Source organism: Mercenaria mercenaria, chromosome 9 (genome assembly GCF_021730395.1).
Source record: "Mercenaria mercenaria strain notata chromosome 9, MADL_Memer_1, whole genome shotgun sequence".
Taxonomy (NCBI): Eukaryota; Metazoa; Mollusca; class Bivalvia; order Venerida; family Veneridae; genus Mercenaria; species Mercenaria mercenaria.
The window spans coordinates 33,073,600-33,088,762 of NC_069369.1; the positions used below are offsets into that span (position 1 = coordinate 33,073,600).

The 15,163-nt window shown below is 35.0% G+C and overlaps 1 protein-coding gene across 1 annotated transcript in view; it reads right to left on the reverse strand.

Moving 5' to 3' along the window:
• The window catches only part of LOC123546870 (uncharacterized), an 80,894-nt gene that overhangs the window by 53,394 nt on the left and 12,337 nt on the right, over positions 1–15,163 (reverse strand). The window contains exon 3 of the mRNA XM_053551171.1: positions 8,794–12,221. Coding sequence (XP_053407146.1) covers positions 8,794–12,205 — 3,412 coding nt within the window. The 5' untranslated portion in view covers positions 12,206–12,221. The remainder of the gene's footprint in view (positions 1–8,793; positions 12,222–15,163) is intronic.

The following is a 15,163-nucleotide window of genomic DNA, read 5'->3' on the forward strand; positions in this document are numbered from 1 at the left end:
TTTACAAAAAATATGAACTGGTACGAAAAACTTAACCAAGATTTCTCAGTCAAAAAGGGCCATAATTCAGCCAAAATCCTTGATGGAGTTATGTACTCTTGCCTATAACTGGACATGGTGATGGTTAAACAGATGTTGAAAGTTTCAAGCTTTACTCAAAAGACTTTGTCAATATGGAATGGTACGAAATATTAACCCAGATCTTCACATGTCAATGAGGGTCATTTACAGGAAGATCACTTATTGTCAGTTTGACTGTTCCTTTTTCTTACCTGCTCTTTGTGATCTATCAAGTGATGCTGAGTTATCATTGTATTTGCTCAAAATAGTTGTCATAATTATTTGTGAATCTGGTATCTGACATTAACCTTGATTTCTACATCGCAAAAAGCCATTGTCAGTAAATATACCTCAATGGATCTGTATGTCCTTTGCTATACTACTAAGTACATCTGCGTCATGGTATATCTATTTTCGAGATTGCAAAGCTTTATCTGCAAATACTTTGTCAGCTTGAATTAGAATCTGGTACGTAAATAAACAGAGTTTAAGTGAAAAGGAATAATATCGAAACTTGATGGAGATATTTGACTTACTTAATATAATGGACAATTAATAAACTAGATAAAACAAGATGTTAAAAGAAATTCAAAGGATAGTTATTCTACTAAGACTTTTAAAAAAAAAATATAACAAAAACATAACAATGACTTTCTAATGAAACAATTCAGCTAAAATCATGATGGATCTTTGTGCTTTGGTCTTATAATCTTAAGGTATTCAACACGTTGATGGAAGTGATTCGCTTTATCTAAAACTTTTAAATGTGGATTTGGTAGAAATGAAACCATTATAAATTGAAACCGTCGCGAATGACAGGCCTGTTGCTAGGATTGCTCATTATTCTTGATAGTCGAGCTTAAAAAATTCAAAATAATGTGTTAAAATTAGCGTGAAATGTCTGGTTCACTTTAATCATGGTCAAATATCTCTAAAATAACCAAACGGACCTATACATTTTATTTCACCAAATTATAGTCAATATGTTTATTAACAACCATGGGAAGTTTCGTCAAAATCTACATTTTAGAAAAAATTCTATTCGCGAAAATGTTATGAAAGTTAAGATTTTCCCATAGACACATAATGAAATATTGCATTAGGTCCAAATTTTTCAAAGCAGTCTAGCAAAAAATCTAGCACACAACCCTATCTTTTTTATTTGCTGAATTTTCTAGGTATATTCTGAAGTTTTGAAAAATAAGAGTTTAATCAAATTCTACAATGTAGAAAAAAATTTCGATCCAACATGAGAACTACCTTAAATGTTGATTTACAATCAGGTAGAGGAAAGGTTGTAGGAAAATTAAGGTGATAATGCAGAATTCCCCCACAACAAAATGATGACATTTAACCCACTGGAAAATTTCTTTAAAATTTACTTGAATTAGCCTGGGTCCAAGCTTGTCTGTAGAGGCTAACCTTGAACCCACAAACCCAATACAGATGCAAACTCAACCTTGGTACTGATATGAACTTCCTAAAGCACATGTTGCATTTGATTCCTTTAAGCCAAATTTGGGTTACTCAGGCGACACTGTTTTTTTCTTTCTATTTTTAGCACCTGTGACCTTGGCCACAGTTGCCTTATATGCAATTACACCTTTGGTCTCACTATAAACTGCCTTTAGGCCATGATTCATTCCAAAATAAGAGTGGATTTGATAAATCTAACTGCATTTATCATTCCAATTATCATGTTGTTTTTCACTTTAAAAAATTTGAAAAACTTTGTATAAATTATAGGAATGTAAGAATTTGCTGACAAGACTGTATTCTGCAGTATCAGTTGTTGTTATTTTTGACAGGGTGAATAACGGAAAGGAGGGGGAACCAATTATGTCCCTACCATAATTTATATGAACCGCACCATAAGAAAACCAACATAGTGCATTTGCTACCAGCATGGATCCCAACCAGCCTGCCCTGCACATCTGTGCTTATATTTGGTCAGGATCCATGCTGGTTGCTAACAGTTTCACTAATTGCAATAGGCTTTGGAAGCAAACAGCATGGATCCTCGCCAGACTGCGCAGATGCGCAGTTGATCTGGATCCATGCTGTTTGCAAACGCACTATGTTGGTTTTCTCATGGGGCGGCTCATATGGGGAGAATACAATTACAACTTGGTTAAGTTTTGCCATACAAAAAATTACTGGCAGTAATATTGGAGTGACTAAATATAAATTCATATTCAACAGATTCATTTCCTTTTTTTCAAAGATCTTAAGCACATAAATTTTTTAGACAAACAAAAAACAGTTCTTTTTTGTGGTCTGATCATGTTGGGGTTTTTTTTTGTCACATTGAAATAAAGTAACAAATTTCTCTAGCTTTTACTCTAGATCATTTTCAGTCTCAAGGTGACTGTGACCTTGACCGTTCTCATAAAGTTCCCCTAGAAAACAGGACGCCATTCAACTGTCTGTGAAAAGTGACGGCTTCAGGTAAAAATTTACTTAAGTTTACAAACAATGAATCATTTTCGTTAACAAAACATTATCAGTCATTATTTTAGTATTAGTTTTAAAATAATTCAGTCATGCAAACTCATGTTAGTTAAAACTGTCTTGAGTAACAAGAATCTATTCATGCACAGCAGTAGTAACAAATTAGACAGGTAGCAATTTCAATAAATGAGCCACGCCATGAGAAAACCAACATAATGCATTTGCTACCTGCATGGATCCAGACCTGTCTGCGCATTTGCGCAGTCTGGTCAGGATCCATGCTGTTCACTAACGGTTTCTCTAATTGCAATAGGCTTTGAAAGCGAACTGTATGGATCCTGACCAGACTGCATTGATGTGCAGGCTGGTCTGTATCCATGCTGGTCGCAAATGCACTATGTTGGTTTTCTCATGGTGTGGCTCAAATGTAAGTGTACATACACATGTGTCATAGAATTCTTTAAAAACTAATAAATATCTGCTAAAACATGTCAGAAAAATTGAACTGAGTTTCTCTTACTTAAAGAGATCAGATTTAGGTATTGCAAGTTCAAATCAAGTACAGTTTAGATGTGTACGCCTGAATTTGTGAGAAACGTTATGTTAAAAAATTTTGATTTTGACATCTCTGGTGCTTACTGAAATAAAAAAGGAAAACTAATATGTACATATACGTGTGAAACTGCAACCTTTCTATGGCGTAAAATCATGCTTGTCTTACAAGTTAAAGTTTAAAATATTGACAAGTTAAAGTTTAAAACATGAGAAATGTTGTAAGAACAAAAGATTATGGCCATGCAGAACTGAGCAATGCTAACCTAATGACATATTCAGGTATTAATAACCACAATATTCATATATTCCTTGTTTAATAATAAAGTACTCAAGTGATGATCAACTAATAGATATATAACTAAGCAGCTGTGCATCGAAACAACAGCGTGAAATGATACGAACCACTCTGTCTTGACTGCATTTTCAAAAGATGCTACAAGTATCATAAGAGAAAATAGGTGAAAAAAATGCATAAATTAACGCAAAGCTGAAAAAAGTACAGCTAACACTGTGTTCAAGGTGATAAATGTACTTTCCGCACACACTGAAATAGTACATTGCAATTTGATGCATATACAAGATTGCATTATTATGTGGACTGTATGTATATAGTAAAGTAACAAAAATGAAGTCCCATAACTCTGCAGATTTTTTTTCTGAAAGAATATAACATGCACTGTGCATGCACAACTAAGGTTGGTACTGATCACTTGTGTGAAGTTTCATTAAATTGTGTGCAAGGGTTCTGGAGATTTAGGCAAGTTCAAGATTGCATAATGCAGACTCTATGTATATAGCATAGTAACAAAAAACTAAGTCCCTTAACTCTGCAGAATATTTATCTAAAAGAACATAACATCCACCATGCACAACTAGGGTTGGTACTGATCACTTGTGTTAAGTTTCATTTAATTGTGTGCAAAGGTTCGAGAGATTAAGCGCACACAAGATTGCATATGCAGACTATATATATAGCATAGTAGTAAAAAACAAAGTCCTATAACTCTGTATATTGTTTTCTGAAAGACCCTAACATGCAAAACTGGGTTACTACTGTTCACTTGAACGTATTAAGTTTCATTAAATTGTTTGCATGGGTTCAGGAGCACACAAGATTGCACATGCAGACTCTATGTATAAAGTATAGTAATAAACAAGGAGCTGCGTTCAATAAACGCTTGATGCCCCCAGTGGCATCCTTGTCGAGAGATTTTGCACCTAAGTCCAAAATGAGGTCAAGGTCAAGGTCAAACTGAGGTCAGGTGATGTTTGAAGATGAGGAATGGTCACAGTTTACATCTGTATTAGTATCAATTCATTCTTGTAAGGGGTATTGATGCTAGACAAAATGGTCCCATTTGGTTAATTAAGAGATGACCCATATAAAGCAACCAAAGTCCAAAATGAGGTCAAAGTCAAACTGAGGTCAGGTGATGTCTGAAGATGAAGAATGGTCACAGGTTACATCTGCATTAGTATCAAGTCGTTCTAGTAAGTGGTATTGACGCTAGACGAAACAGTCCCATTTGGTTAACCTCGTACAGACTGATGGTCCACTACTTTCCGTTAGTAGGCCAACAGCCAAAGAGCCATTTTTTAAGGTGCCAACAAGGGTCAACAATGGCCCCCAATAATCTGCTGATCAACCAAAATGGCCCCTTAAGGGTCGCCCCCTCACTCAATATGAGCTAGCCTGAGTCACAGACACCCTTACCAATTGACCAAAAGGAATCTCCTTGTTTAAAGGAACCAATTAAAGATCTCTACATTAATGGTGATATTAAATAATTCCTTGGTCTGTCAATAGCAGCAGTAAATGATCTAACTGATGGGGAGATTTGATATTTACCTGATTTGGCCAATAGCAATCATCTCCTTAATGCCTGATAATCAAATATCTCCTTATTAATGGGGAGGCTAAACCTTTGCTTGGTTGACTAACAGCAGAGCTCTTTGCTAATAGACTGACTAAAGACCTAAAGCTGCATTAATGGTCAATCTAAATAGCCCCTAAATGACATATAGCAGACCCCATTAATAATGGACCAACTAAAGACCTCTGTATTAATGGTCAGACTAAATATTTACCCAGACCTCTTCTAATGGACCAACTAAAGATCTCTGTATTAATGGTCAGACTAAATATTTACCCAGACCTCTTCTAATGGACCAACTAAAGACCTCTGTATTAATGGTCAGACTAAATATTTACCCAGACCTCTTCTAATGGACCAACTAAAGATCTCTGTATTAATGGTCAGACTAAATATTTACCCAGACCTCTTCTAATGGACCAACTAAAGATCTCTGTATTAATGGTCAGACTAAGTATTTTCTAAATTGACCAATAGCAGATCCCCTTACCAATGGTTTTCTTTTTTGATTTTGGCCTTAAATAATCTCTTGATGATTGGTCACTACAGAGCCTCAACATACCGTGAGTCTTCAATTATTTCCTTGATGTGCTATTAGCAGGTTTCAAAACTGTTAGTCCAAAATACATACTAATGAGTCATGAATAGAAGCCTTCAATTAAAATTAATAAAATATGATTCCTGAACAACAGGGCCATGAAGGCCCTGTATCGCTCACCTGACCTATTGACCTAAAGATCATCAAGATTAACATTCTGACCAAGTTTCATAAAGATATGGTCATAAATGTGATCTCTAAAGTGTTAACAAGCTTTTCCTTTGATTTGACCCGGCCGGTGCCCTAGTTTTTGACCCCACATGATCCAGATTCAAACTTGACCTAAAGATCATCAAGATTAACATTCTGACCAAGTTTCCTGAAGATACAGTCATAAATGTGGCCTCTAGAGTGTCAACAAGCTTTTTCTTTGATTTGACCTCATGACCTAGTTTTTGACCCCACCTGACCCAGATTTGAATCTGACCTATAGATCATCAAGATCAACATTCTGACCAAGTTTTATTAGGATATGGTCATAAATTTGGCCTCTAAAGTGTTAACTAGCTTTTCCTTTGATTTGACCTGGTGACCTAGTTTTTGATTCTACATGACCCAGATTCAAACTGGACTTTGAGACCATCAAGATTAACATTCTGACCAAAATTCTTGAAGATACAGTGATAAATGTGGCCTCTACAGTGTTAAAAAGCTTTTCCTTTGATTTGACATGGTGACCTAGTTTTTGACCCCAGATAACCCAATATTTAACTCGTCCAAGATATTTTTGAAAATAACATTCTGCCAAAGTTTCTTTAAGATTGGGCCAAAATTGTGACCTCTAGAGTGTTAACAAGCTTTTCCTTTGATTTGACCTGGTGACCTAGTTTATGAACACAGATGACCCAATATTGAACTCGTCCAAGATTTTATTGAGAGTAACATTCTGACCAAGATTCTTGAAGATACATTCATAAATGTGGCCTCTACAGTGTTAAAAAGCTTTACCTTTGATTTGACCTGGTGAACTAGTTTTTGACCCCAGATAACCCAATATTTAACTCGTCCAAGATATTTTTGAGAATAACATCTGACCAAGCTTCATTAAAATTGGGCCAAAATTGTGATCTCTAGAGTGTTAACAGGCTTTTCTTTTGATTTGACCTGGTGACCTAGTTTATGAACCCAGATGACCCAATATCGAACTCGTCCAAGATTTTATTGAGAGTAACATTCTGACAAAGTTTCATTAAGATTGGGCCAAAATTGTGACCTCTCGAGTGTTAACAAGCTTTTCCTTTGATTTGACCTGGTGACCTAGTTTTTGACCCCAGATGACCCAATATTGAACTCGTCCAAGATTTTATTGAGGGTAACATTCTCACCAAGTTTCATTAAGATTGGGCCAAAATTGTGACCTCTAGAGTGTTTACAAGCTTTTCCTTTGATTTGACCTGTGACCTAGTTTTTGACCCCAGATGACCCAATATTGAACATGTCCAAGATTTTATTGAGGGTAACATTCTGACCAAGTTTCATTAAGATTGGGCCAAAATTGTGACTTCTAGAGTGTTAACAAGGTTTTCCTTTGATTTGACCTGGTGACCTAGTTTTTGACCCCAGATGACCCAATATTGAACTCGTCCAAGATTTTATTGAGGGTAACATTCTGATCAAGTTTCATTAAGATTGGGCCAAAATTGTGACCTCTAGAGTGACTTAACAGTCAAATTGTTGACGACGGACGACGGACACAGGGCGATCACAAAATCTCACCTTTGAGCACTTTGTGCTCAGGTGAGCTAAAAATCAAGCTGAAAACTAACAAACTTGACCATCATAATGAGCAACTTAACTATTCCATTTTGGTCAGGAGTTTTAAATTTGATACAGTTTATACAATTCAAGAGTTGAACAGAAAACTGTTGTGACCCATATTAAATATAAGAGGAGATACAACAGTTTTCTGTTCAGCCCTTGAACTGTGTTTAGTACTGTTAGTACAAGAATTTATTTCATATGGCATTACTTGGGATTGATTCCTTGGGCAACATGGGATGGATTGGGAATTTTTATACATGTAATTTAAACAAGTTACTAATACATTGCATAGTTAACTATTGATAAGATATCTACACTCCACAAAGTAAGTTTTCTAAAGTTTGTATACTGTACAAACCCATTTTGTTCCAAATCACCAAAATTAAAATCTTTGGCAAAGTAGAATTAACTATAATTCTACATACACCTTGAGGTTCTAAATTTGTGATAAAAATAGTCGATGGATATGATTCTGGTACCATGAATCAACAGTTTATTGATAATAAGAAGTATCTCAGAGCTTTAAACAATCATAACCAGTAATCAAATGACATGACATGCAATGCAAGTTCACTGCAAAATCCCAAACAATCATACATTCCCTAAAGAATATAGCTTATGCAAAGAATATATTATTATAAACAAGAAAAAGAGAAGCTTCTAGCAAATTTAGTTACCATAATTTCTTGCAGATACCCCCTACGTCTTAAAAACATAGGTATCTGTTCAGATTTTCAATTGTTAGGATATTATATTTACAAATTAAATACTTCCGTGCATCATGCAAATTAATTAGCATTAATTTAAAAGTTTTGCTGTCAATCAGTAATAATATGATGACTAAGATTGAATGTAATATATTCGTTCCTTAATAATGAAGTCCACTGTCTATATTTACTTGTTACCAGTGCAAGTACTACTCCCGCACGATAATTTTAACGACAGCATACACATTTATATTATCGTTTGATTGTTATGGTTTTCATGCATCGTTGAACTCAAAAAGGTTGTCAATGATAAAAGTTAAGAGCATACTGTAATGTTATACAAAAATATTTTCTGTATTGAAACAATTTAATGAAGAAAGATCATAATTATCAAACATGTTATCGTTTGAGTTATCGTGCGGGATTCATATAGATCAGTCCAATACCAAAATCAAAGTACGCAAAGAACTCTTTGTACGGTCTCTATACATATGTGATAATGCTGCAAAGCTGTGATAAGCTTTCACCCAAGTAAGAGTACAATTAATATTTACTGCCACAATGTATTATTCTCAAATAACCCATGGATTATCTGGTTCTGGTTTATAAGAAAAATCTTTTTTACATTTTTCAAATAAAAGCAATATAAAAGGCAAATGTGTATAATAAAAAGGTGAGAGTTATCCACAAGAAATTATGGTAAACACTATGTAGAACACACAGCAACAGTGTTAGTGCCAGGAGAAGAAGGTCATCTGGTTTGTTTGTGCCACATTAAATGTCTTACCATCTAAACCCTCATTTTGAAATGCATCAGTAACCTCACAATGGCCATTGTCATCAATCATATCATGTTTGTCTTTATTTCCAGTATCATAAGTATCCATGTTACCCACTGTATTCGCATAGACCATACTTGAAGTGTCCTTACTTTCTAATCTAATAGCAGCATCACTGTTATGAGAATCCACACATCCCAATTTAGCTTCACTGACTTTACTATCAGTGTCCATACTTTCCAATATAACATCAACATGAGGTGTATCCCTATTTTCCAAATAATGAGCATCATCAATGTTATTAGTGTCTTTGCTTCCAAATTCATCAACAGCAAACATACCTAGTGCATCTATTTTTTCTACTTTTGCATCACCTATGTTAAGTGAATCTCTATGTTCTAATTCAAAAACATGAACTCTGTTATTAACATTCTTAACACCAATATCAACAGTGTCAGATATATGCATGCTAGCATCTGAATTATCAACAACCCCAAAATATGTTTCAGATTCTCCACCAAGCATGTTAGTTGAACAGTCATTATACTCACTCATCAGGTTTGTACTCTGTTCACCTGCTGAATTCTGTTCTGTTACTTCAGGACTCTTTGAAGTGTCCAATCTGCATTCAAAACTTGTATCTTCCATGTCTGTCTCAGTTACACTAGTTAATGATTGATCAACATTTAATTCATCTATTTCATTTTCAGCTCTATAATCATTTTCAGCATATATCTTGTTTTTGGTTTCAGTATTATTGTTTGCCTTCAAGTCAAAACTATCAGTGTCTGAACAAGCATCAAAACTGTCATCAACTTCCATTAGGTTATCATCCATTGCAAGTTCTACCAAACTTCCACTACTATTTGAAGTTTTTGAATTTTCTAGTAGTTTCAATGAATGGTCATTGACCTTTCTGACCAGTGAAGTTTTACGGCTTAATTTTTCCAAGACTCTTTTATGAAGATCACTAACAGGGCAAACTATTTCTCCCTTTTCCTTTCCCTCTGTAGTTAAACTGTTCCTAGCAGTTTCTCCATTTTCAATCTCTTTTTCATCTTTATTATATTCATCACAAGGTTTTATTGTCATATCATGTTCTCCTTCTATTAAACTGCTGGTATCTTCTTTTTCTTCAGAGTAATTTGGTTCTGTTTCATTTACTCCTACAGTCAGCTTATATTCAGTTGCATCAAATTCAGGTTTTGGTTTAGCAGCTATAACTGAAGTTATAATATCCTTGGTACTGCTTGAGTTTGCTTCAAGGATAACCCCTTGCTTATCAGTGATGCAAGTTTCAGTTTCATCATTAAACCTATTTTGCAACATATCTTTGTCTACAACAATTTCTTTTTCTGTTTTAGCCCCTTCATTCTGTGTATTGTAAATGATGTCTTTTTCACTTTTTCTATTTGTTTCTTCCTCCAAGCCTTGCGTTTCTTTATGCTCTTCCCTCTCATGTCTTACAAGACATGAAGCATCCTCCCCAATTTTCACTGTGTTAGAAAAATGTCCTATGGTTGAAACAACAACCTTGGCTACACTGCCACTGTCTTCATTCTTTTTGTCTTTCTCTATTGCTGATATACATTCATCTTCATGTATATCTTTACGAAGAGTTATTCCAGAATCAGTCACTTTCACGGGTAAGTCTTTAATTTTCTCTCTTTCCTTGTTTTGTGTACCAAGTTCAATACCTTCTAACTTTTTAACTAATTCAATCTCTACTAAAACTTTTGGTCTACAATGTTTTTCTTCAGTCTTGTTTAGAAATGAATCTGATGTTTTTCTAACATTCCTTTCTTTTACAACAGGTTTGTCAACTGACATTGCCTTAACCTGGCTTATACTTCCAGGAAGACCTGAACTAAATCTTAAGCTGGATGACGTTAGCTGTGAGCTTGTTAAAGCAGATGAAGGATTTGATGACTGCGTTCTAGAACTAGTCTGCAAATCAGTCAAAGTTACAGGAAGAAAAGTCTGGTTATCTAGGCTGGTTCTAGGGAAGTTAACTTTGGTGCCTTCAGACTGCTGAAGAAGTGTAGATTTCAGTTTGAATGAGCTATTTTCGTGCTGCAGTACACCAACCTGCCCAAATTTTGTTGTTTCAATATTTGACTGTTGATCTATATCAGTCACAGATTGCAGAGAGATTTCAGTCCCAATTTTCGACTGCTGGCTCATTGTAGTACTCAATTTAAGAGACTGATTTCCTTTTAATGATGCTAAAGATGGACTATGAGGCTTAGGATTACTAACTTGGTTCTCTTGAGGTTTAAATCCAGAATTCACAGTAGCTTTGGACACAGCAACTCTCTTGTCATATGAACCTTGTTGCTGACTTGCTGGCACAAAAGGTCTAATAACCTGCTTTCCAGGTGTTGCAGGTTTGCTATTAATAATGGTGTTAACACTCTGAGGAGTCCCCCGTTGTTCATTCCATTTCTTTGGTGATCTGTTGTAACCTTTGCCATGAATTGTTGGAATTGGTTTAGCATTTTCTGTGCTATTTTTAACATTATTATGAATCTTTTGTCCTGTGCATGTGTTTGACGGAGTATGTTCTATCACTGGCACAGGACTTTTCTGAGTCTTCTGGAGTCTTTGCCTTTCAAAATTATCATGGTGACATCTGCTGTCACCAGAATCCTCTACATTATCATTGCGGATGTTGTCACCAGATTCTTTTGTATTGTCTTTTACATTGTCATGGTGGTATGTTCTATAACCAGGATCTTTTTCACGATGGTGTGTGCTGTAAATAGGATCTTCAACATAGTCATGGGGGTACCTGCTATAACTGGAACTTCTGACATCTTCGTGGTAATATCTACCGTAACCAGGATATTCAACACTGTCATCGTGGTACTCCCTCTCACCATAACGTTTGATCGCCTCATGGTAATATCTACTAAAACCAGGATCTTCAACACTGTCACGGTGGTATTCCCTCTCACCATAAGGTCTGACCTCCTCATGGGAATATCTCCTGTAACTAGGACCTTCAATACTGTCACGGTAGTACTCCCTCTCCCTCTCTTCAAGGTAATATCTTCTGTAACCAGGATCTTCAACACTGTCACGGTGGTATTCCCTCTCACCATAAGGTCCGACCTCCTCATGGGAATCTCTCCTGTAACTAGGACCTTCAACACTGTCACGGTGGTATTCTCTTTCACCGTAGCGTTCGACCTCCTCAAGGTAATATCTTCTATAACCAGGATCATCAATATCATCATAATAATATCTGTGATGATCAGGACCTTGCCTGTGTAACTCCTCCCCATAAACACGATAACCTTGTGCATCATCTTCAATGTCAGGAGGATAGTCATGGCCGTATCGGCTATCACTGTAACCTTGTGACCTATACCGATACCATTCACTGTAATATGGACTTTCTCCTCCCCTGGGATCCATGTTACTGTTCTTACACCTAGAGAAAGCAATTTTTATGAAGCACAATACAGCAAAGCATACTAATACATTATACGAGCAATAGTGAAATACTGAGACCAAAGCCCTGCAAATGATCTAGAAGCTTACATACCTCTCGCCCTTTACTCTGATAATAGTCTACAGACAAAACTTACACTGAAATAAAAAGCTTAAAGACGCAGAATTCCCGGCATATTTCAAAAAATCCCAATTTTTTTTTTATACTGAAACAAAATAAGTACTAAGTATAACAATCAAAGCTCAAGTTCGAAAGATTACTGCCTGAAAACCTTTGGGAAATCCTTATCAGGCAAGATCAATTAACTGTATTCGAATCTGTACCTATATTTTATGCATTTATGTTCTAATGTTTGATTCAATACCAAATTTAACAAATTCTGTAATGGAAATTTACTGAAGCAAATTCTATATTCCCTTATGAGAGATTTCGCATATTTAAACCATTTTTTACTAAACATTAAAGTAGCAAAAGTTTACCAGCCTCAGTTGGAAATTATTGAAACTGACATTAAATCGCAATCAATATATAACTGTATATAGTTTTCTAAGTTATAATTATATCATGTTTGATAACATATCATTTCTGTAAAGAATACTGAAGCAATATTTTACTTCTCTTTCAATTATGTACCATCTTCCACAAACTTAACAAAAAGTTTCGTCGTGAAGATCAAGCTCAATCGCATGCATATCATACAAATAACGTATAACTGTAAAAAATTCTGTTTCTAATAATTAGTAAAAGACACCACTCCAATGTTATCTACTACGTCAAAAGAAAGTCTAAGGCAAAGGTAATTGAATGTGAGAAATCTAATAAATCTGGCTTATATATATATAAACCCTCTATACACTTGTTGTGGTTAAAAATAATGACAAGTGTTCTGGTCCTGAGTTTTGCACCACTTTATGCTGATTTTTTTTTCTTGAGAAAGTGACCATTGGTGAGCATCATAATGTTACCTTACCCTTCTCCTGTTCATAAAAAAATATCTGTAAACATTAACTGGAGCAGTCAAAATCTTTTTTCCCCAAATGTCCATAGATAAAAAGAGACTAAAAATACACATTAATGAAAAATCAACTTGTGTCCAATATCTTTTTTTTTTATCTAGAGTTGTACTTTTCATAAAAATCTATTACACAGAAATGAATTACTAACTAGAGCTATTACTAAAGGTGATGAATGTACCCCCCGCATGCACTGACACAGTACATTGCAATTGGACGCACACAAGATTGCATAATTATGTGGACTGTATGTAGACTGTATGTATACAGTACAGTAACAAAAAACAAAGTCCCATAACTATGCAGAATATTTATCTAAAAGAATGTAACATGCACTATGCACCATTAGGGTTGGTACTGATCACTTGTGTGAAGTTTCATTAAATTGTGTGTAAGGGTTTGGTAGATTAGGCACGCACAAGATTGCATATGCAGACTGTATGTACATAGTATGTTTACAAGAAACAAAGTCCCATAACTCTGCAATTTTTGTCGCTGAAAGAACCTAACATGCCCCATGCACAACTACTGTTGTTACTGATCACTATTGTGAAGTTTCCATTAAATTGTGTCAAGGGGATGAGGAGTGATGGTGCCGCACAAGATTGTGTCTATTGTAAAGTATATAACAAAAAAACAAAGTCCCATAACTCTGCAATTTTTTTTTCTGAATAAAACTAACATGCCCATGCACAACTATACTGTTGTTACTGATCACTTGTTTTGAAGTTTCATTAAACTGTGTCAAGGGGATGAGGAGAGATGGTGCGAAAAAGATTGTGTCTATGTATATAGTATAGTAACAAAAAAACGAAGTCCCATAACTCTGCAAATTTTTTTTCTAAAAGAACATAACATGCCCCATGCACAACTACTGTTGGTACTGATCATTTGTGTGAAGTTTCATTAAAGTGTGTCAAGGGGATGAGGAGAGATGGTGCGAAAAAGATTGTGTCTATGTATATAGTATAGTAACAAAAAAACAAAGTCCCATAACTCTGCAAATTTTTTTTTCTAAAAGAACCTTACATGCCCCATGCACAACTACTGTTGGTACTGATCACTTGTGTGAAGTTTCATTAAATTCTATCAAGGGGATAAGGAGAGATGGTGCGCACAAGATTGCGTCTACGGACAGACGGACAGACAACCTGAAACCAGTATACCACCCCCCCTTACAACTTTGTTGTCGGGGGGTACAAATATATTCGCAAGAAAAATCAATTTCTTCTGTTTTTATTTAATATAAATAACTGAAATAAGCGAGCTTGCAGAAATTGGCTATTATTTTCTTCCCCGATTTACACTGAATTAAACATTTTGCAGGGCTTTAAAGCGGGCTCAGTAGAACAAAAGATTTGGTATTTTTACTTGCTAATCAATTATTTCAAAGAATAAATTTTTTCAAACTGTCAGCATACTTTATAACTGAAAAGCTATACTTAAAATCTTATTGGACAGTCTGTCTAAACAATTCATCAGCTCATTGCTATAGATTGACTCAAAATTCTTAAATCTTGAAAAACTGCAGACTTTAGTAACTAAATTAGAGTCACACAACTGCTTTTGACATTGCACATACAATCATGTACCTGAAAAAGTTAAACAAATTATATAGTAAAAACTTTAAAAGTATATCAGAAATGAAATTTGAGAATTATATATTTTATGCAGAAGGTGTTCCATATACCTACAGAAGTGGAACAAATTCCGAAACAGAATCTGTAATAAAAATTTTAATATAAAATAGGTGAATTATATACATGCATTCATTTATGTAGCATTTTAATTATATAGTATATCAGCATTTATGTGATAGATTATTGAGAACAGTATAGAAATGGTAAAATATTTCCAGGAAGACAGTCCAACAGACAAAGTAAAATGTAAGTACCAATTTTCAGACCA